At 46.6% G+C, this 20,990-nt stretch overlaps 1 protein-coding gene across 1 annotated transcript; it reads left to right on the top strand.

Annotated features, from left to right (window-relative positions):
- Nucleotides 1-597: 597 nt before the first annotated feature.
- On the top strand, nt 598-3,572 carry LOC142258043 (jeltraxin-like). The gene is made up of 2 exons (XM_075330472.1): nt 598-652; nt 2,959-3,572. Exons 1-2 carry the CDS (start codon nt 598-600, stop codon nt 3,570-3,572), a joined length of 669 nt encoding a protein of 222 aa, XP_075186587.1.
- The last annotated feature ends 17,418 nt before the right edge of the window (nt 3,573-20,990 follow it).

Here is a 20,990-nt window from a genome sequence, read left to right as displayed (position 1 = left end):
ATGACAGCACAATGCATAGGATTGCAGTGTAGTCATTACACGGCCTCATCACACAGCAGATCGGACATTGTGCAGCTATCAATTCAGAACTCAAGTAAGTGAACTTTTATTTTCTCCACTTATTTGATATCTACAAAAATTATAAGGTTCTGCGGAGCTGTTTTATAACTCTATGAGCTCAACTTGAAAAGGTCCCCTCTTAACTAAGAAAGTAGAGGAACCCATGTCGCCTGACCAGAGTATGGCAGCTTCATAGAACCATATTAAGCCTTCATGGTAGGGTCAGAAGAGAGACAGCCAGTCTGTGCATTGTGATCTGGGATCGGACCCATGACCATGATCCCTAAGGCCTCCAGGACTGTGCACGGCCGCACCTGATGCCATCGGCATCATCATTAGTGTATGAAGTGGCACCAGGCTTTTTTTTTTTTTTTTCCAATCTTCACAAATCGACTCTCATGTTGATCAAATGCACAGGGACTTGTGACTTTAAGGAGATTCAACTAAAGTCAATTCACAAAACTACTGCAGGGACTAGGAGTTATTTGGTGGCAGTATATAGACATCAACCAGAGTGATCATCTGTGTCCGTACAGGATGAAGATCCAAGTTCTGCTGTTTGTGGTCATCACTGGACGTTGTGCCCCAGAGAGTAAGTCAGCCTCAATATCTATATCCATCTAATATCTGTCCATCCATAAACTCCTCCATCCTTCCACCCATACCATCCATCCATTCCTCCTATCATCCATCCATCCATTCCTCCATCTATCTCTCCATCCATTCTTCCATACTTCCAGCAATCCATTCCTCCTTCCATCCATTTACCTATCCATCCATCTATCCATTTATCTCTTTTATATAACCATTCTTCCACTCATTCCTCCATCCACTCATCCATCCATTCCTTTACTCATTCCTCCATCCATTCCTCCTTCCATCTATTTCTCCATCCATCCATCCATCCATCCATTCCGACTTCTCCATCCATTTCTAAACCCATTCCCCATCCATTCCTCCTTCCATCTATTTCTCCATCCATTCATCCATCCATCCCTATACCCATTCATCAATTTCTCCATTCATCCATCCATCCATTCCCACTTCTCCATCCATTTCTATACCCATTCCTCCATCCATTCTTCCTTCCATTTATTTCTCCATCCATCCATCCATTCCTCCATCCATTCCTATACCCATTTCTCCATCCATTCTTCCTTCCATCTATTTTTCCATCCATCCATTCCTCTATCCATTCCTATACCCATTTCTCCATCCATTCCTCCATTTATCCATTCCTCCATCCATCCCTATACCCATTCCCCCATCCATTCCTCCTTCCATCTATTTCTCCATCCATTCATCCATCCATCCCTATACCCATTCATCAATTTCTCCATTCATCCATCCATCCATTCCCACTTCTCCATCCATTTCTATACCCATTCCTCCATCCATTCTTCCTTCCATTTATTTCTCCATCCATCCATCCATTCCTCCATCCATTCCTATACCCATTTCTCCATCCATTCTTCCTTCCATCTATTTTTCCATCCATCCATTCCTCTATCCATTCCTATACCCATTTCTCCATCCATTCCTCCATTTATCCATTCCTCCATCCATCCCTATACCCATTCCCCCATCCATTCCTCCTTCCATCTATTTCTCCATCCATTCATCCATCCATCCCTATACCCATTCATCAATTTCTCCATTCATCCATCCATCCATTCCCACTTCTCCATCCATTTCTATACCCATTCCTCCATCCATTCTTCCTTCCATTTATTTCTCCATCCATCCATCCATTCCTCCATCCATTCCTATACCCATTTCTCCATCCATTCTTCCTTCCATCTATTTTTCCATCCATCCATTCCTCTATCCATTCCTATACCCATTTCTCCATCCATTCCTCCATTTATCCATTCCTCCATCCATCCCTATACCCATTCCCCCATCCATTCCTCCTTCCATCTATTTCTCCATCCATGCATCCATCCATCTCTATACCCATTCATCAATTTCTCCATCCACCCATTCCTCCATCCATTCTGCCTTCCATCCATCACCATCCATTATATCACCTCCTTCCTATCAATATGTAAAGGGTTTAACCCTAGTTTACTGCTAATATTTAGAGTTGCTGTGTGCGTTTTCCTTCATTTTTGCCAGGCATGCTGTGTCCCTAATTTTACCCCCACTAGTATGTGCAGCTGTTTCTCTTTTGTTTTCAAGGGCTGACAACCCACTGAAAGCAGAGGTGTTAGCAAATTCTGTGAGTATCAATGGGCACCAGAAATGATTGTTTATTGGCTGGCAGCTTTCAGAAGAAGGAGGGGCTAACTATCAGCGCCGGCCCACACAGAGTCCAACTCTTAAACAAAAGTCATCTGGGCCTGCCTAGACCATGTCAACCCGAAGCCGGCCTACACTCACAAAAAACTCTTAAAGGCGATAATCCTTGGGCAACCAATGCTTAATCAATTCAGGACCCAAAATTAAAATAAAACAATGGACACTCACAGCCCGCAGCCGTACTGTTCCTGGCGGGTGAAATGACAATATTTTGTCACGTGAAGGCTGCAGCCAATCACATCCATTTTTTACCCAAGTACTGTATAAATAGAAAAATTAAGAAGAAATAGAAAAGAAATAACATATATGGAAATTATGTTGACAGAACTAATAAACTATAAAAAAAATATCCCACGTCATGAAATCCAATCTGGAAAATGAAAACAAAAAAAATAGAATTGATATTTTTCTTAAACAGCAATCGCCCAAAAACACAATAAAAAGCAACCAAAAAGGCGTATGCAAACAAAATGAAAAAAAAAAAAATAAATAAAAATAAAAAAATATAAAAATAAGGGTTATTTAAAAGGAAAATGAAAATGTTATGACTTTCAAAAAATGGAGATGCAAAATAAAGATCGATTTTTTTTTTTTCAGATTTGCATGGCTCTTCTTTTGTATTTTCTGTAACAAGCAGAACAGATAGAGTGGTTTTGAAGCCCACCACCATCACAGGACCAATGAGCGAGATCACCGTCTGTCTACAGTACTACACAGACGTCGTCCAAAGAGACACCCTCATAAAAGTGGAGGCAGAAAATTCCAAGTCACAGTTCCATCTCTACCAAGTTCCAGAATATTACGCCATTGCCGTAGACAGGACTGTGATTTCCTTTAAGACCAGTAAAGAGAGCATGGAGTGGAGACTCATCTGTGTGTCCTGGGAATCCGGCACAGGGGTCATTCATTTAGTGGTCAATGGGAAACTCTTCCCAAGAAGAGTTGTAAGTGCAGGTTATATCATGAACCCTAATGTTACTGTGGTCCTTGGACAGAACCTTGTTGACCCAAATTTGTACAGAGGAGCACCCTCTTTCGTGGGTGAAATTAAAAATGTTAATGTGTGGGATCGGGCACTCCACCCCAATGAGCTGCAATCAATGTACTATAATAATTGCTATTACTGTAATGGTAGTGTCATCACCTGGGAGTCTGTGGACTATGAGATTTTTGGAGATATCTTACTGTACAAGCCATACATGAAACCTTAGTGAATGTATGTAAACTGCTGAGAAAATTGAAATAACGTCTCATATATCCACAGTCTTTATAAATGCTTTTGTGCAGTTTTTTATTTGTAGGGTAACCTCTGGGAACGACACTTTCATCATAGAAAATAGTGGACCTCTAACCGGGGACACTTATGAAATTGTAAAGAGGTTTTTTGTAAGGTAACCTCTGGGAATGACACTAACGTAGAAAACAATGGTCCTATGACCAGGGATCCACAAGGAAATTGTAGAGATGCTTTTTTTTGTAGGGTTACCTCTGGGAACGACACACCTAGAAAACTAAGGTCCTCTGACAGGGGGTACTTTCTGAAAATGTAGAGTTGCAATTTTAGGGCAAACTTTGGGAACGAAACATACATAGAAATCAGTGGACCTCTGACCAGGCACATTTCTGAAATTGTAGAGAGGTTTTTTTTTAAATGGAACCTCTAGGAGTGACACTTACGTAGAAAACAGTGGTCTTATGATCTGTGGTCTAAAGGAATTTGTAGAGATCCTTTTATGTAAGGCAACCTCTGACGATGACACTTTCGTAAAAAACAGTGGACCTTTGACATGGGACATTGTATAGATGCTTTTTTATAGGGTTACCTCTGGGAACGAAATGTACGTAGAAAACAGTGGACCTCAGACTGAGGATATTTCTGAAAATATAGAGATCCTTTTTTGCCATGATGGGGACAAATATACCAGAATGCAGGAAATATATATCCGGATGGGGGACATGTTTACTAAGAAGTGGCCCAGGAAGGGGGACAGAACCACACAATGAAGGGGAGGGGAGCAACTCGTACATCTTTATGGGATTTCAGGATGTTCAGACTTTGAAATGTAGATGTGGATTACAGGGTGACATCTGATTGCATTCCAGGCTAAAATCTCTGTCTAATATGCTGCAATTGTTTCCAGAAAGATCAATCCAACTGCTGTGTCTGGAAAGGGCAGGGGCTCAGCTTCAATGTGTGGTAAGCATGAGTGTGATGCCCGGTGCTGAAGAGAAGACGGCAAAGGTAAGGTTAAAATCAACTATTTACATAATAGGATTGGTTGGCACTTCGGAAAAACAAAATTGGGTTTATGGCTACAGTTTGCGCACTCGGCCTGTGAAAGGTTTGCCATGACTGACATAGACAATGCAAATATAGAACAAGACTATAATATTTTGCAAATACTGTGTAGGACATGCTTATTATATTTTAGCCACCAGGTGGCAGCACAACAACGTAGACCAGTCATGGCAATCCTTTTACAGGCCGAGTGTCCAAACTGTAGCCATAAACCCAATTTTGTTTTTCTGAAGTGCCAACCAATCCTATTATGTAAATAATTGATTTTAATCTTACCTTTGCAGTCTCCTCTTCTCCTCAGCAGGGGGCATCACGCTCATGCTTACCACACATTGAAGCTGAGCCCCTGCCTTTTCCAGACACAGCAGTTGGATTGATCTTTCTGGAAAAAATTACAGCATATTAGACAGAGATTTTAGCCTGGAATGCAATCAGATGTCACCCTGTAATGCACATCTACATTTCAAAGTCTGAACATTTCGAAATCCCATAAAGACGCACAAGTGGCTCCCCTCCCCATCATTGTGTAGTTATGTCCCCCTTCCTGGGCCACTTCCTGGTAAACATGTCCCCCATCCTGATATATACAGTGCCTACAAATAGTATTCAACCCCCTGCAGATTTCGCAGGTTTGAGAAGATGCAAATAAGTTAGAGCCTGCAAACTTCAAACAAGAGCAGGATTTATTAACAGATGCATAAATCTTACAAACCAACAAGTTATGTTGCTCAGTTAAATTTTAATAAATTTTCAACATAAAAGTGTGGGTCAATTATTATTCAACCCCTAGGTTTAATATTTTGTGGAATAACCCTTGTTTGCAATTACAGCTAATAATCGTCTTTTATAAGACCTGATCAGGCCGGCACAGGTTTCTGGAGTTATCTTGGCCCACTCCTCCATGCAGATCTTCTCCAAGTTATTTAGGTTCTTTGGGTGTCTCATGTGGACTTTTTAATCTTGAGCTCCTTCCACAAGTTTTCAATTGGGTTAAGGTCAGGAGACTGACTAGGCCACTGCAACACCTTGATTTTTTTCCCTCTTGAACCAGGCCTTGATTTTCTTGGCTGTGTGCTTTGGGTCGTTGTCTTGTTGGAAGATGAAATGACGACCCATCTTAAGATCCTTGATGGAGGAGCGGAGGTTCTTGGCCAAAATCTCCAGGTAGGCCGTGCTATCCATCTTTCCATGGAAGCGGACCTGATGGCCAGGCCCCTTGGCTGAGAAACAGCCCCACAGCATGATGCTGCCACCACCATGCTTGACTGTAGGGATGGTATTCTTGGGGTCGTATGCAGTGCCATCCAGTCTCCAAACGTCACGTGTGTGGTTGGCACCAAAGATCTCGATCTTGGTCTCATCAGACCAGAGAACCTTGAACCAGTCTGTCTCAGAGTCCTCCAAGTGATCATGAGCAAACTGTAGACGAGCCTTGACATGACGCTTTGAAAGTAAAGGTACCTTACGGGCTCGTCTGGAACGGAGACCATTGCGGTGGAGTACGTTACTTATGGTATTGACTGAAACCAATGTCCCCACTGCCATGAGATCTTCCCGGAGCTCCTTCCTTGTTGTCCTTGGGTTAGCCTTGACTCTTCGGACAAGCCTGGCCTCGGCACGGGTGGAAACTTTCAAAGGCTGTCCAGTCCGTGGAAGGCTAACAGTAGTTCCATAAGCCTTCCACTTCCAGATGATGCTCCCAACAGTGGAGACAGGTAGGCCCAACTCCTTGGAAAGGGTTTTGTACCCCTTGCCAGCCTTGTGACCCTCCACGATCTTGTCTCTGATGGCCTTGGAATGCTCCTTTGTCTTTCCCATGTTGACCGAGTTTGAGTGCTGTTCACAAGTTTGGGGAGGGTCTTAATTAGTCAGAAAAGGCTGGAAAAAGAGATAATTAATCCAAACATGTGACGCTTATTGTTCTTTGTGCCTATAAACTGAAAAATAAGGAGCGCTGATAGTGTAATACCAACAGATCAGTGAGGTAGATCAGGAAAAATACACTCACCTGAAAAGGTTGTGATAGTCACAACCACTGATAAAGCATAGGATGATGGCGTCTGCTGCAGCCCCACGTGGATGTGCATACAAATCAGAGTGAAGTCTATGTTGATGCACTGGTCCTGAAGAAGAGGTATATCCTCGAAACGCGTAGACCGATGGAATAAAAGAATACGTTTATAACAGCAACGTGCTACATCTTCATTTTGGCTGATGCGCGGCATTAATCCCCTATTCACTCTGATTTGTATGTTCTTTGTGCCTGAAATACTTCTTAATACTTTAGGGGAACCAAACAGAATTCTGGTGGTTTGAGGGGTTGAATAATAAATGACCCTCTGAATAAACTTTTCACAATTTAAAAAAAAAAATAAAAAAAGAAATAACATTCTTTTTTGCTGCAGTGCATTTCACACTTCCAGGCTGATCTACAGGCCAAATGTCACAATGCCAAGTTAATTCCGAATGTGTAAACCTGCTAAATCTGCAGGGGGTTGAATACTACTTGTAGGCACTCTATTTCCTACATTCTGGTATATTTGTCCCCATCATGGCCCCATCCTGGTAAATGTACCCCATTCCTGGTAAATGTATCCCATCCTTGCATGGTCCTCCTATCCTGGCATGGTCCTCTCATCCTGGCATGGTCCCCTCATCCTGGCATGTCTCCCAATCCTGGCATGTTCCCCCCATACTGGCATGGTGCCCCCATCTTGGCATGTTCCCCCATCTTGGCATGGTCCCCCCATCCTTGCATGGTCCCCCATCCTCGAATGTTCACCCCATCCTGGCATGGTCTCCCCCTCCTGACATGGTCCCTCCATCCTGGCATGTTGCCCCCCATCCTGACATTTTTTCCCCATCCTGGTTTGTTCCCCCATCCTCACATGTTCCCTCAATCCTGTCATGTCCCCCCATCCTGGCATGTTCCCACCATCCTGGCATGGTCCCCCATCCTGGCATATTCCCCCAATCCTGGCATGGACCCATTATCCTGGCATGGTCCCCCCAATCCTGGCATGGTCCCACCATCCTGGCATGGTCCCCCATCTTGACATGGTCCCCCCATCTTGGCATGGTCCCCCTTACTTGGCATATTCCCCATCCTGATATGTTCATCCATCCTGATATGTTCCTCCATCCTGGCAGGTCTCACATCCTGGCATGGTCCCCCCCATCCTGGCATGGTCCCCTCATTCTGGAATGTTCCCCCCCCCCACCCCCATCCTGACATGTCCTTCCCCATCCTGGCATGGTCCCCCCATACTGGCTTGTTTCCCCGTCCTGGCATGTCTCCCCATCATGGCATGGATTCCCCATCTTGGCATGTTCCTCCCATTCTGGCATGGTCCTCTCATCCTGGCATGGTCCCCTCATCCTGGCATGGTCCCCTCATCCTGGCATGGTCCCCCCATACTGGCATGGTGCCCCCATCTTGGCATGTTCCCCCATCTTGGCATGGTCCCCCCATCCTTGCATGATCCCTCATCCTAATATGTTCATCCATCCTGATATATTCATCCTGGCAGGTCTCACATCCTCGAATGTTTACCCCATCCTGGCATGGTCTCCCCCTCCTGACATGGTCCCTCCATCCTGGCATGCTGCCCCCCACCCCCATCCTGACATGTTCCCCCATCTAGGCATTTTTCCCCCATCCTAGCATGTTCCCACCATCCTGGCATGGTCCCCCATCCTGGCATATTCCCCCAATCCTGGCATGTACCCATTATCCTGGCATGGTACCCCCAATCCTGGCACGGATCCCCCATCCTGACACAGCCACACACAGTTTAAAAAAAAACCCAAACACTCACCGTCCAACACCTGCTCCATCGCCACGCGCTGCTGGGCCTTCAGTTCCCACACGGCAACAAGACGTCGTTACGCCAGCGATTCTTATTGATGCTCCTAATATCTCCTAGGCAAAAGGCCTGTGGCCTAGGAGAGGAGTGTCAACACGAGGAGAAATATCTCCTCCGCTCCAACACAACTTTGAACTACTAGTGTGCTCGTGCCAGCAGTGCAAAGCGGCTGGATGAGGCGACACCACACTTGCCGACAGAGAGGACTCGGCGTGCCCTCTCTGTAACGTCTGCCATAGGTTCGCCATCACTGGTCTATGTTGTTGTGCTGACACCTGGTATCTAAAATGTAATAAGCATGTCCTATATTTGCATTGTTCATGGTGTTATGCTGCCACCTGGTGGATGAAATGTAATAAGCATGTCCTATCTTTGCATTGTTCATGGTGTTATGCTGCCACCTGGTGGATGCAATGTAATAAGCATGTCCTATATTTGCATTGTTCATGGTGTTATGCTGCCACCTGGTGGATGAAATGTAATAAGCATGTCCTATATTTGCATTGTTCATGGTGTTATGCTGCCACCTGGTGGATGCAATGTAATAAGCATGTCCTATATTTGCATTGTTCATGGTGTTATGCTGCCACCTGGTGGATGAAATGTAATAAGCATGTCCTATATTTACAGTGAACAAAAATATAAACGCAACTCTTCCATTATTCTTTAGCTAAAGTAAAAGATCTAAGACTTTCTATGTGCACAAAAGCCCTTTTTCTGGCAAATATTGTTCACTAATTTGTCTAAAGCCTGCTTTACACGCTGCAATTTCTCGTGCGATCGCATGAGCGATCGTACCCGCCCCCATCGTTTATGCGTTACGGGTAATTTCTTGCCCGTGTTGCACAAAGTTGTTAACCCCCCGTCACACGCACTTACCTCCCGAACGACCTCGCTGTGGGCGGTGAACATCCTCTTCCTGAAGGGAAAGGGATGTTTGGCGTCACAGCGATGTCACACAGCGGCCGCCCAATAGAAGCGGATGGGCGGAGATGAGCGGGATGTAACATTCCACCCACCTCCTTCCTTCCTTATTGCCGGTGGCTGCAGGTAAGCTGTTGTTCTTCGTTCCCGGGGTGTCACACGGAGCGATGTGTGCTACCCCGGGAACAATGAACAAGCGGCGCGCAGAAGGAGGAACGAGATTATGAAAATGAGCGACGTGTCAAAGATCAACGATAAGGTGAGTATTTTTGCTCGTTCACAGTCGCTCATAGCTGTCACATGCTACGATATATCAAACGATATCGGATGTGCGTCACTTACGATGTGACCCCGATGACATATCGTTAGATATATCGTAGCGTGTAACGTGCCCTTAAATTTGTAGTGAAGAGTAAAGATGAGCGGACCGGTGGAAGTTCAGCCGGACTTTAAACTTTGGTTTTGGACCCGGACTTGACCTGAACCCCAATGGCAGTCACTAATTGGGCAGTTCGGGTCTCCGCCCACATGCAATCAGTCATAAACAGATCACTTCCGTGGTATGGTGGGCAGAGTTTTTCAATTGTTGTCTTTTTTTGTTTGGTGCACACTACTTTCCATCACGCTGTTGTTACCCCAGTGTGAGACATTCAAACACTGCAGGCGGCTCGCACTGGGCTGAGCACCGAGTGTACCCGAGCACAGTGATGCTCGCACCAGTGGTTTACATATGTAAAGCCCCCGAACTCATGCTATTTTTTTTTGTAAAGTCTGTGTTTGGTACAAACACCAAACATCAGGTTTGCTCATCTAATATATAAAGCTTAGTGTATGTGTGTGTGTGTGTGTGTGTGTGTGTGTACAGTCATGGCCAAAAGTTTTGAGAATGCTACAAATATTAATTTTTACAAAGTCTACTGCTTACGTTTTTTCTAATGGCAATTTGCATATACTCCAGAATGTCATAAAGAGTGATCAGCTTAACAGCAATTACTTGCAAAGTCAATATTGGCTAAGAAAATGAACTTTAACCCCCAAAACACATTTCAACATCATTGCATTCCTGCCTTAAAAGGAGCAGCTAACATTGTTTTAGTGATTGTTCCAGTAACACAGGTGTGGGTGTTGATGAGGACAGGGCTGGCGATCAATCAGTCATGATTAAGTAAGAATGACACTACTGGACACTTTAAAAGGAGGCTGGTGCTTGGTATCATTGTTTCTCTTCAGTTAACCATGGTTATCCCTAAAGAAACACGTGCAGCCATCATTGCTCTGCACAAAAATGGCCTAACAGGGAAGAGTATCGCAGCTACAAAGATTGCACCTCAGTCAACAATCTATCGCATCATCAAGAACTTCAAGGAGAGAGCTTCCATTGTTGCCAAAAAGGCTCCAGGGCGCCCAAGAAGGACCAGCAAACGCCAGGACAATATCTTAAAACTGTTTCAGCTGTGGGATCGGACTACCAGCAGTGCCGAGCTAGCTCAGTAATGGCAGCAGGCTGGTGTGAGTGCTTCTGCACGCACTGTGAGGCGGAGACTGCTTGAGCAAGGCCTGGTTTCAAGGAGGGCAGCAAAGAAGCCACTTCTCTCCAGAAAAAACATCAAGGACCGACTGATATTCTGCAAAAGGTACAGGGAGTGGACTGCTGAGGACTGGGGTAAAGTCATTTTCTCAGATGAATCCCCTTTTCGATTGTTTGGGACATCTGGAAAACAGCTTATTAGGAGAAGAAGAGGTGAGCGCTACCACCAGTCTTGTCTCATGCCAACTGTTAAGCATCCTGAAACCATTCATGTGTGGGGTTGCTTCTCAGCCAAGGGAATCGCACCACTCACAGTCTTGCCTAAAATCACAGCCATGAATAAAGAATGGTACCAGAATGTCCTCCAAGAGCAACTTCTCCCAACTGTCCAAGAGCAGTTTGGCGCCCACCAATGCCTTTTCCAGCATGATGGAGCACCTTGCCATAAAGCAAAGGTGATCACTAAATGGCTCATGGAACAAAACATAGAGATTTTGGGTCCATGGCCTGGAAACTCCCCAGATCTTAATCCCATTGAGAACTTGTGGGCAATCATCAAGAGACGGGTGGACAAACAAAAACCAACAAATTCTGGCAAAATGCAAGCATTGCTTATGCAAGAATGGACAGCGATCAGTCAGGATTTGGTCCAGAGGTTGATTGAGAGCTGCCAGGGAGAATTGCAGAGGTCCTGAAGAAGAAGGGTCAACCCTGCAAATATTGACTTGCTGCATTAACTCATTCTGTCAATAGAACCTTTTGGTCTCATAATATGATTGCAATTATATTTCTGTATGTGATGTAAACATCAGACAAACACAATTAAAAACCAGAGGGCAACAGATCATGTGAAAATATAATTTTGGTGTCATTCTCAAAACTTTTGGCCATGACTGTATGTCCGCTAAAGGAATCTGCATCATCACATTTACAATTATGAAAATTTTGCACAGACGCCTCCTGTGACTCAGGGAACATCATAGACTATGTTTTGAGGGGAAAATTTAACCCCGCACTTTACAGTTTTTAGCCAAGAAACCTGCTTACAATACAGTCAATGGAGCTTGGAACTACAGGTTATTAGTAGGAGCTGTGAGTGGTTGCAATAGGAACAAAGGACATTCTTAGTATAAGAGCTTATGTGTGAGGTAATATGATATTGGTAAAGACAGACACAGAATGAGATACAGACACACAAAGACAGACATAGATACAGAGACATATACACACAGGGAGACACACAGAGACAGACACACACACACACAGACAGACACAGACAGACACACAGACAGACACACACACACAGAGACAGACACAGACAGAGACAGACACACACTGAGACAAACACACAGATCCACAGACAGACACACAGAGACAGAGACACACAGATTCACACAAAGAGACAGACACACAAAGACAGACACAGAGACACACAGAGACAGAGAGATACACAGATACACAGAGACAGAGACACACAGATGCACATAGAGAGACAGAGACTCTCAAAGACAGACACATACAGACATACACACACAGACATACAGAGACACACAGACACACAGAGATAGAGACACACACACACAGAGGCAGATACACACAGAGACAGAGACACAGACAGAGACACAGACACACATAGACACACACACAGACAGAGACACACAGAGACATACAAATACACACAAAGACACAGAGACACACACAGAGACAGAGAGAGGCAGAGAAGGATACAGACAGACAGAGGGAGACAAACAGTCAGAGAGGGAGAGTGGGAGAGAGTATTAGTGAGAGAGACAGAGAGACACTTAGTTACAATCCCGGGCAACGTCCGGGTACTAGTTAGTCTCTAGAAAAGAGCACATCTCTTTGCGGAGCTAATCTATCCAGCTCACAGGTATGGCACATCATTATGCTGATTAGACAGCATGATTACTGCACAGTTGTGCCTTAGGGGTGCTTCACACACAGCGAGATCGCTGCTTAGTCACGCTTTTTGTGACGCAGCAGTGACCTCATTAGCGATCTCGCTGTGTGTGACACTGAGCAGCGATCTGGCCCCTGCTGTGAGATCGCTGCTCGTTACACACAGCCCTGGTTCATTTTTTTATTGTTGCTCTCCCGCTGTGACACACAGATCGCTGTGTGTGACAGCAAGAGAGCGACGAAATGAAGCGAGCAGGGAGCAGGAGCCGGCATCTGGCAGCTGCGGTAAGCTGTAACCAGGGTAAATATCGGGTAACCAAGATGGTTACCCAATATTTACCTTCGTTATCAGCCTCCGCCGCTCTCACGCTGCCAGCGCCGGCTCCTGCTCTCTGCACATGTGGCTGCAGTACACATCGGGTAATTAACCCAATGTGTACTGTAGCTAGGAGAGCAAGGAGCCAGCGCTAAGCAGTGTGCGTGGCTCCCTGCTCTCTGCACATGTAGCTGCAGTACACATCGGGTTAATTAACCCGATGTGTACTGTAGCTAGGAGAGCAGGGAGCCAGCGCTAAGCAGTGTGCGCGGCTCCCTGCACATGTAGCGACGTTATGATCGCTGCTGCGTCGCTGTGTTTGACAGCTAAGCAGCAATCATAACAGCGACATACAAGGTCGCTGTTACGTCACAGAAAATGGTGACGTAACAGCGACGTCGTTGTCACTGTCGCTATGTGTGAACCCAGCCTTAGGCTGGCCACAATAAAAGACCACTCGAAAATGTGCAGTTTGATCAGGGGGTATTAACAGGGGATTGTGTTAGAGTTTGTGATTCCACCCGTGGTATGTGGCAATTTGGAGTACCACCGCTGCAGTTGGGAGTACCTGGGGGTGATGGAATGGAGCAGCCAGGTGTTGTGACCCTCCATGGGTAGGGGGAATACCCTGGGACTCGGTGATGGGGAGAGGGAAGTGCCGTTGGATGCAAAGGGGGTCACTTGCGTACTCACTCAGTCCATTAAGCTGACACCGACAACTGGATAAACCAAAGTTCTGGACACAGCTGCCACTGAGGGGAGCTTAGTTCAGGTCCCGTCCCCAATGGTGCAGCCTGGTGATCCGTGACCTGCCTCCTGGCACTAAGTTTACTTCTCTGTTGGTCCCGGTAGTATGGAACTTGCCGGGTCCCGCTCCCCACTATGGCTAAGTGTGGGAGCTTGCTCTCAGGGTTCATGCTTGGGATTTTCTGGACTGTTTTAGTGGAAAGTCCTAGTCCTATCCCCCTTGTTGCACTAGTACCCCGATTTTGGAGCGGGTGGAGAGCGGATCTTGAAGGCACCGTTCTCGTCGGGTTGCCTGAAGTTACTCCCTGACCTTGGGTCCATGTAGCCCGTAATGCCCTGGTCCCAGCCCGGTGATGGTGCAAAGCCGCCTGCTGTCCTCCTCCACAGTTCCGTGCCCCTTACCATGATCCCCTGCGACCGGGGGTCCAGCTCCTCTAGGCCCAGACCACCGTCTGCCACCTAGGTAGCTTCCTAGGAGCCCTGCTCCTGACCTCCTCTCTGCTTCACTTCCAACACACAACTTTCTACTCCTGACACTCCTGACCTCCCCTATCCAACCCCCCAAGTGGATGACTCGATTCCACTCAGGCCATCCACTGGTGTGTTTGGTGGGTGTGGTGCAGAGTGTACCGAGGATTTGATTAGCTGATGTAGGCATCACCATATAGTTGGGGACCCATAACCAAGAAGGAGGTGGATACTGCATGGGAGGACAGATTGTGCAATATCCTGTGATGACCTGATAGTCCAGGGGCGTCACATTCTCCCTTGGTTAAACGTAGCTCATCCTCGAGCTACAGGACATCAGAGGTATATTTATTTATTTTTATTAACGTGCAGAAGTAGAAAATAATAACATTTTTGTTTACAAGATTCATCCCACATTAGGGAGGTTTGGCACTTAAATGTTACTATATTGTGAGTTCATCAAACCAACAGTGCAACGCTTCCGGTTAGGTTAGTAGCGGAGGCTCAACCTGCTCCGTTGCAGCCTCTTAATGCGACAGTCCAGTCCCAATGTCCCGGATCCAGTTAACCAGCCACCCAAACAACCTGACCTATAGCATATGTGCCGCCCCCGTGTCAGCAGCTGTGCTGCTCGGATCCAAATCCGCGGTAGCTCGAAGTGCATCCGGACCCGGGGGGGGGTCGTGCGGCCACTCAAATGAAGGGGGGATATTTACAGGGGATTGTATTTAGAGTTTGTGACGCCACCCGTGGTGTGTGGTAATGTGGAGTACCACCGTTGCAGCTGGGAGTACCCGGGGCGATGGAGTGGGGCAGCCAGATATTAGAACTCTTCACGGGTAGGGGGAATACCCCGGGACTCGGTCATGGTGTTCGGAGAGTGCCGTGGGGAATGAAGGGGGTCACTTGCGTACTCACTCAGTCCAAAAAGCTGACACCGACAACTGGATAAACCAAAGTTCTGGACACCGCTGCCTCTGAAGGGAGCTAGTTTGGGTCTCGTTCCCGGTGGTGTTGCCTGATGATCTGTGACCTTACTCCTGGCACTACGTTCTCTCTTCTTTTGGTCCCCGTTGCATAATACTAGTCGGGTATCGCTCCCCAGTGTGGCTAACTGTTGGAGCTTGCTCTCAGGGTTCACGCTTGGGATTTTCTGGACCGTTTTTGTGGAAAGTCCTATCCCCCTCGTTGCGCTAGTGCCCCGAATTTGGAGTGGGTGGAGAGTGGAGCTTGAAGGCTCCGTTCTCGTCGGGTAAATTGTCAGGTTGCCTGAAGCTACTCCCTGACTTAGGGTTCATGTACCCCGTCGTGCCCTGGTCCCAGACCGGTGATGGTACAAGGCCACCAGCTGTCCTCCTCTACAGTTCCGTGCCCCTTGTCACGATCCCCTGTGACCAGAGGTCCAGCTCCTACTAGGCCCAGACCACCGTCTGCCACCTAGTTTCTTCCAAGGAGCCTGGCTCCTGACCTCCTCTCTCCTTCACTTCCAATACACAACTCTCTACTCCTGACACTCCTGACCTCCCCTATCCAACCCCCCAAGTGGGCGACCCTATTCCACTCAGGCCGTCCACTGGTGTGTCTGGTGGATGTGGTGCAGAGTGTACCTAGGATTTGATTAGCTGATGTAGGCAACACCATATAGTTGGGGACCCATAGCCAAGAAGGAGGTGGATAGTGCACGGGAGGGCAGATTGTGCAATACCCTGTGACGACCTGATAGTCCAGGGGCGTCATATATGCAATGGACTGCGTGAGGCAAATGTTGCTCACACCATCTACTGACTAGTTTCCTGACCCCTTGGATCTCCCCCAATACCTGTAAAACTGCACATTTTATATCAAGGGTGTCAAACTCAAGGTCCGCCACATCATTTCATGTGGCCCGCAAGCAGGAGGTATAATGATCACAGCTTGGGACCGAGAATAGACGGGGCCCGCCTTCCACAATGTCTGCTTCAGCTGGATGTGAGTCCGAGGGTGCACATCCAGCTGAAATGGTTAGTATCACCAATACCCATTGGGTCCCTGCACTGTGATTCACGCTGCCGGGGAAGAACACAGAGGCCGGCATCTGATGTTAGTGTAGCGCCCCACGGGGCCTGCAGGGCTACCCGTCACCGGGCCAGTGGTATTTTGGGGTTGCTGTGACTGGCCTGACCTGGCTCCGTGGCCCCGTCGGCTACATGGAAAGAGGGTGCAAAGGGGATGGGGGTTTTGCTTTTCAGCGCCACCCGTGGTGTGCGGTCAGGGATTAGCAGCCGCTGCGAGATGTTGCTCTCCTCCGGGGCTGATGTTGCCGCAGCTCAGATTTTCTAGCTCCCCACAGGTGGAGCGAGCCCCTGGGAAGACAGTGGCGACAGGGGGAAGGACCGTTGGCGCTGAAGCACGGGGAGACGGCGCCGGTAATAAGAGGCTGAGGTAGCGGTTGCGGGTCCAGGTCTTATACTCACAGTTCTTAAGATGCTGCCCTCGGGTAAGGTCACCGCAGTGCTGGGCCCCAGCTGATCCCGGATGAATCAGAGGTCACCACCGGTGTTGTGGAGCATGTGAGGCTTTCCTCTTTGTGCCTTGTAGTGTGGATTCCCATGGCGTGAAGCTACTTGGGGACCCCAGTGTCCTTGGCTTTAGTTACGATCCTATTTGCGGTCAGCGCAAAACAATTATGGGGCCGACCGTGGTCTTGACTCCTGTCTCTATATGCTGCTGTGTCCCGGGATCTCTGTGGTGGTGGGCAATGGGATATGAAATCCCCCTTCCATGCAGATTCTGGTAATCCAACGTGGAGTATGTTCTACCCTAGGGCTCTGCACCCTGACTGCGCTAGTCCCGAATGGCCTGTTGGGGGCGCACCCTCCGGCTACCAAGTTGCTCCTCTGTTTCACCAGCTCCACCGGGTCGTCTCCTGTTTCTCCCAGTCTGCCCAGTCCTTTTCAATCTGCCCGGTCCTAACAGAGGGAGCATGCCCATAGGCCGCCGTGGTCCTACGAGTCCATGATGTCCTGGCACTCTCTTTCTCTCCTTCCCCGGGATAGCTCTGAAGCACTCATCCCGGGAAGTCTTTCTGAGAGGAGCTTATTAGCACACCCCTCAGTGACCTGTTACATCTCCTGCATCTCAGACTGATCTAAAGTGATTTCCTGTGTGTTCTGTAACTTCCCCAGTCAGCCCCCACCTTCCTGATGACTCACCCTGCCCGGAAAAAAAGCATTGCTATTGTGACCACCTGTTTTGTGTAACTACTGGCTGTGTTGTGTAAGCCATGAGCACAGGATGTTGTGTAAGCTACGAACATCAGTGGTAAACCTCTTCTTACCCAGAGTAAGTACTGCACCTCAAGGCAGATGCAATACCCTGTGGCAACTGAAGCCTCAGGGGCACCACATTAGCCTGCCCTGACTGGGGCGCATGACAGTGACATCAAGCATTGCATAGCACAGTCATAGAGTGGGAGTGGGTTAATAACCTGTGTCCTGGATAATCCTTTTAAAAGATCACGAAAAATAGAAATAAAAAATGTTTCATTTTTCTTTTCAAAACTTGTGATCTTCACAACCCCAAAATCCTAAAGTTGTAATCCCTATTATAAAATGCAGTACAAAGGGTAGAAAGTCTTCAGATCTCAGTCTGTCGCATTTCGCTCCCCTCCAGGCCCTTAGTTACACGCACCACGTTACGGCATTAAGTCTGGTATTGTATGTGACGGCCAATCATCTAAATTGGTCTAATTAGAAAATACAGGGAAACGCGCAGATCTGTTATATCGCGGTGCAATAATAATAAAATATTAACACTTAAGGCATCATTTTATTACTGCACTTCGTGATGAATATGAATATCATTAAAGTTGCAATGGTCTGTGCAGAAAGTCGAAAATATTCAATTTTAGTACTTAAAATCATTAACCAATCACTGACCAAGGAAATCAGTTTAAATTATGTTATATGTCAATGATTTTTGTAAAAACATTTTTGCATAAAATAAAATATAGAAATGTAGCAATTTTCACAATGGAGACTGGGGTTTATGTTTATGCTTCCCATTTCTACAGGAAATGCACACGTACATTAGAAGCATTATACTGACTCTGATCCTTTGTTTGAAGCATGTAATAAGCGTGTGCAAAGATTTTTGTGAATGTTGGATCCTGCAGAGGAACTAGAGGTCGGCTCTCCCAGATCAGATATTCAGACTTGATCACAACGCTATTGAAAAGCTCTATTTTCACAGCCAATTCTGCACTGGAAAACTGACAACTGACACCACACATGGCATTGTAAGGTGAAAAGTTACCAGGTATCCTATTAAAATAGGAGTAAAAGACTAGGGCTGCTACTGTTCCCTTCCTTGTCATTGTCTAGTTGTTAAATGGCTCCAATCCCAGCCATAAGAGTAGGATGACATTTAGAAAATATAGCTGGTTTGTCACAAAGCATGAGCGTCCCAATAAACTATTAAAGATGGCATTTTCAACTCCTCTGTAAGGAGCTGGCCATGAACTAAAGACTATTGGACTTTTTCCAGCACGGAGCGCTACTTACATCAATCTTATTGTTGTGTTTTATTAGAGTTTGCTTGCTTGTCAGTTTAAGGTACACAATTTGAAGGGGGGAGGGGTTGGAACAGTGTGTCATCCTAGTTGGCCTCCATGGACTCTGATGTAATCAGGGCCTGCAGTAGGATTGATTGTCCTGCATCTCTTGTGGAGTTGTGAGTCTATTGTTCCTCTCTGCAGGGGGCATCTCTAATACACAATTCTGAAGACAAGGCCAGTGTCACACAAGGTACAGGGAAGTACCAAGGGAATGGCATAAGGGGAGGTGAGGTAAACCCTGTGACTAGAGAAAAGAAAGATGTTGACCCCTGACCAAACCTACTGCTGGTTCCTGGGGTCCCTCACCACCTTAAATAGGTTCTACATCTATGCGCCCAGCCACATACCTGACCCTAGTTATCCCTCGTGCTAGGTCCTAAATAGGGAATGGATGGGATGAGCTCTCCGTCAACCCCACTAAACACTATGGATGACACAAGGAGGACACACAGGGGGAAAATCCATTAACTACTTATTTACAGATGACACAGGTAGAGGTTCTGCAAAGTATTTAGCAACGATACCACAGAGGAGTATAAGCCACCTACTTGCAACCAAGGCTTGATTGGACTGAAAATATCACCAGCACCAGTCCCAGGAAGGAAGGGATATTTAAGCACCAAGAGAATACTGATGCTCATCAGCTGGGTGGAAGTCAAGCTCCTGCTGGGTCCAAAAGGGGGAGAGATGAATCCACAAAGAAAGCTACCTATACCAATGAATACTGACAGCAGGAACAATGGAAGGTCAGGGAGCATTTTGCGCAGCCAAACGCTGTGACCTTCTACGGCCAGAATTCCCATGACTATCTGTCACCTGTGACACACTTGTGACAACCAGAGACTGGGCTTCTGGAACCTTTATACTTGGAGTTACATGAAACAAATGTTTAAGAGGGTGAGATGTGATCACCTATCCTCATCCAGGGGGCTGATCCCAAAAGAGGTAGTAAAGGGAGGGGACACGTGTTTGGATGTAGTTTTGTAGTCACATGGAGATTGACTCACCTTGTGTCATAGTGGCATCAGACGCTGGTCACACTACAGATTCTGACACTCCACACTATGGTTTCTCTGGTGTTTCAGAGATACATAGGCAGGCTCGGGCATCGACCAGCTGTGTGCTCATTAAGTATCAGGCTAGCAAGAGTTAAAAAAAAAAAAACTACATAAAAACAAAAAAGTGAGCCGGAGTATGAGATGGTATACATGGTACTTGTGAGACCATGTTCACACTGGCCATAAGACAAAGAGAAACCAAGGAAAAAATTGTGAAAACATACCCTGCTGTAACTAAATAAAAGCATAGTGCATATAAACATAGGGTACTTAGTAAACACTGTTTTTGATCAAAAAAAGCATAAAGCTATCCCACCAACGCCAAGGTGTACCCAGTTGGGATAGTACCTACACTCTCTAATATTAAAACCTTACCATGGGTCTAAAATAGGCCTCAATGTGACTAAGGGCTGAGAGCGACCGGGTCCCAACAGGACACACACAGTCAGGGGGATTCACAGAATGAAATGTCCAGCTCGCTGAGAAGGGGGCCACTCCCTGTTTGTACTGAATACAAAAAAACTACATAAAAACAAAAAAGTGAGCCGGAGTATGAGATGAGAGTATGAGAGTATTCTCTTTGTCTTATGGCCAGTGTGAACATGGTCTCACAAGTACCATGTATACCATCTCATACTCCGGCTCACTTTTTTGTTTTTATGTAGTTTTTTTGTATTCAGTACAAACAGGGAGTGGCCCCCTTCTCAGCGAGCTGGACATTTCATTCTGTGAATCCCCCTGACTGTGTGTGTCCTGTTGGGACCCGGTCGCTCTCAGCCCTTAGTCACATTGAGGCCTATTTTAGACCCATGGTAAGGTTTTAATATTAGAGAGTGTAGGTACTATCCCAACTGGGTACACCTTGGCGTTGGTGGGATAGCTTTATGCTTTTTTTGATCAAAAACAGTG

Source organism: Anomaloglossus baeobatrachus, chromosome 12 (assembly GCF_048569485.1).
Source record: "Anomaloglossus baeobatrachus isolate aAnoBae1 chromosome 12, aAnoBae1.hap1, whole genome shotgun sequence".
In the NCBI taxonomy this organism is placed as follows: Eukaryota; Metazoa; Chordata; class Amphibia; order Anura; family Aromobatidae; genus Anomaloglossus; species Anomaloglossus baeobatrachus.
Note: the sequence above shows the minus strand (reverse complement) of the source record. Positions and strands in the feature narration are given on the sequence as shown.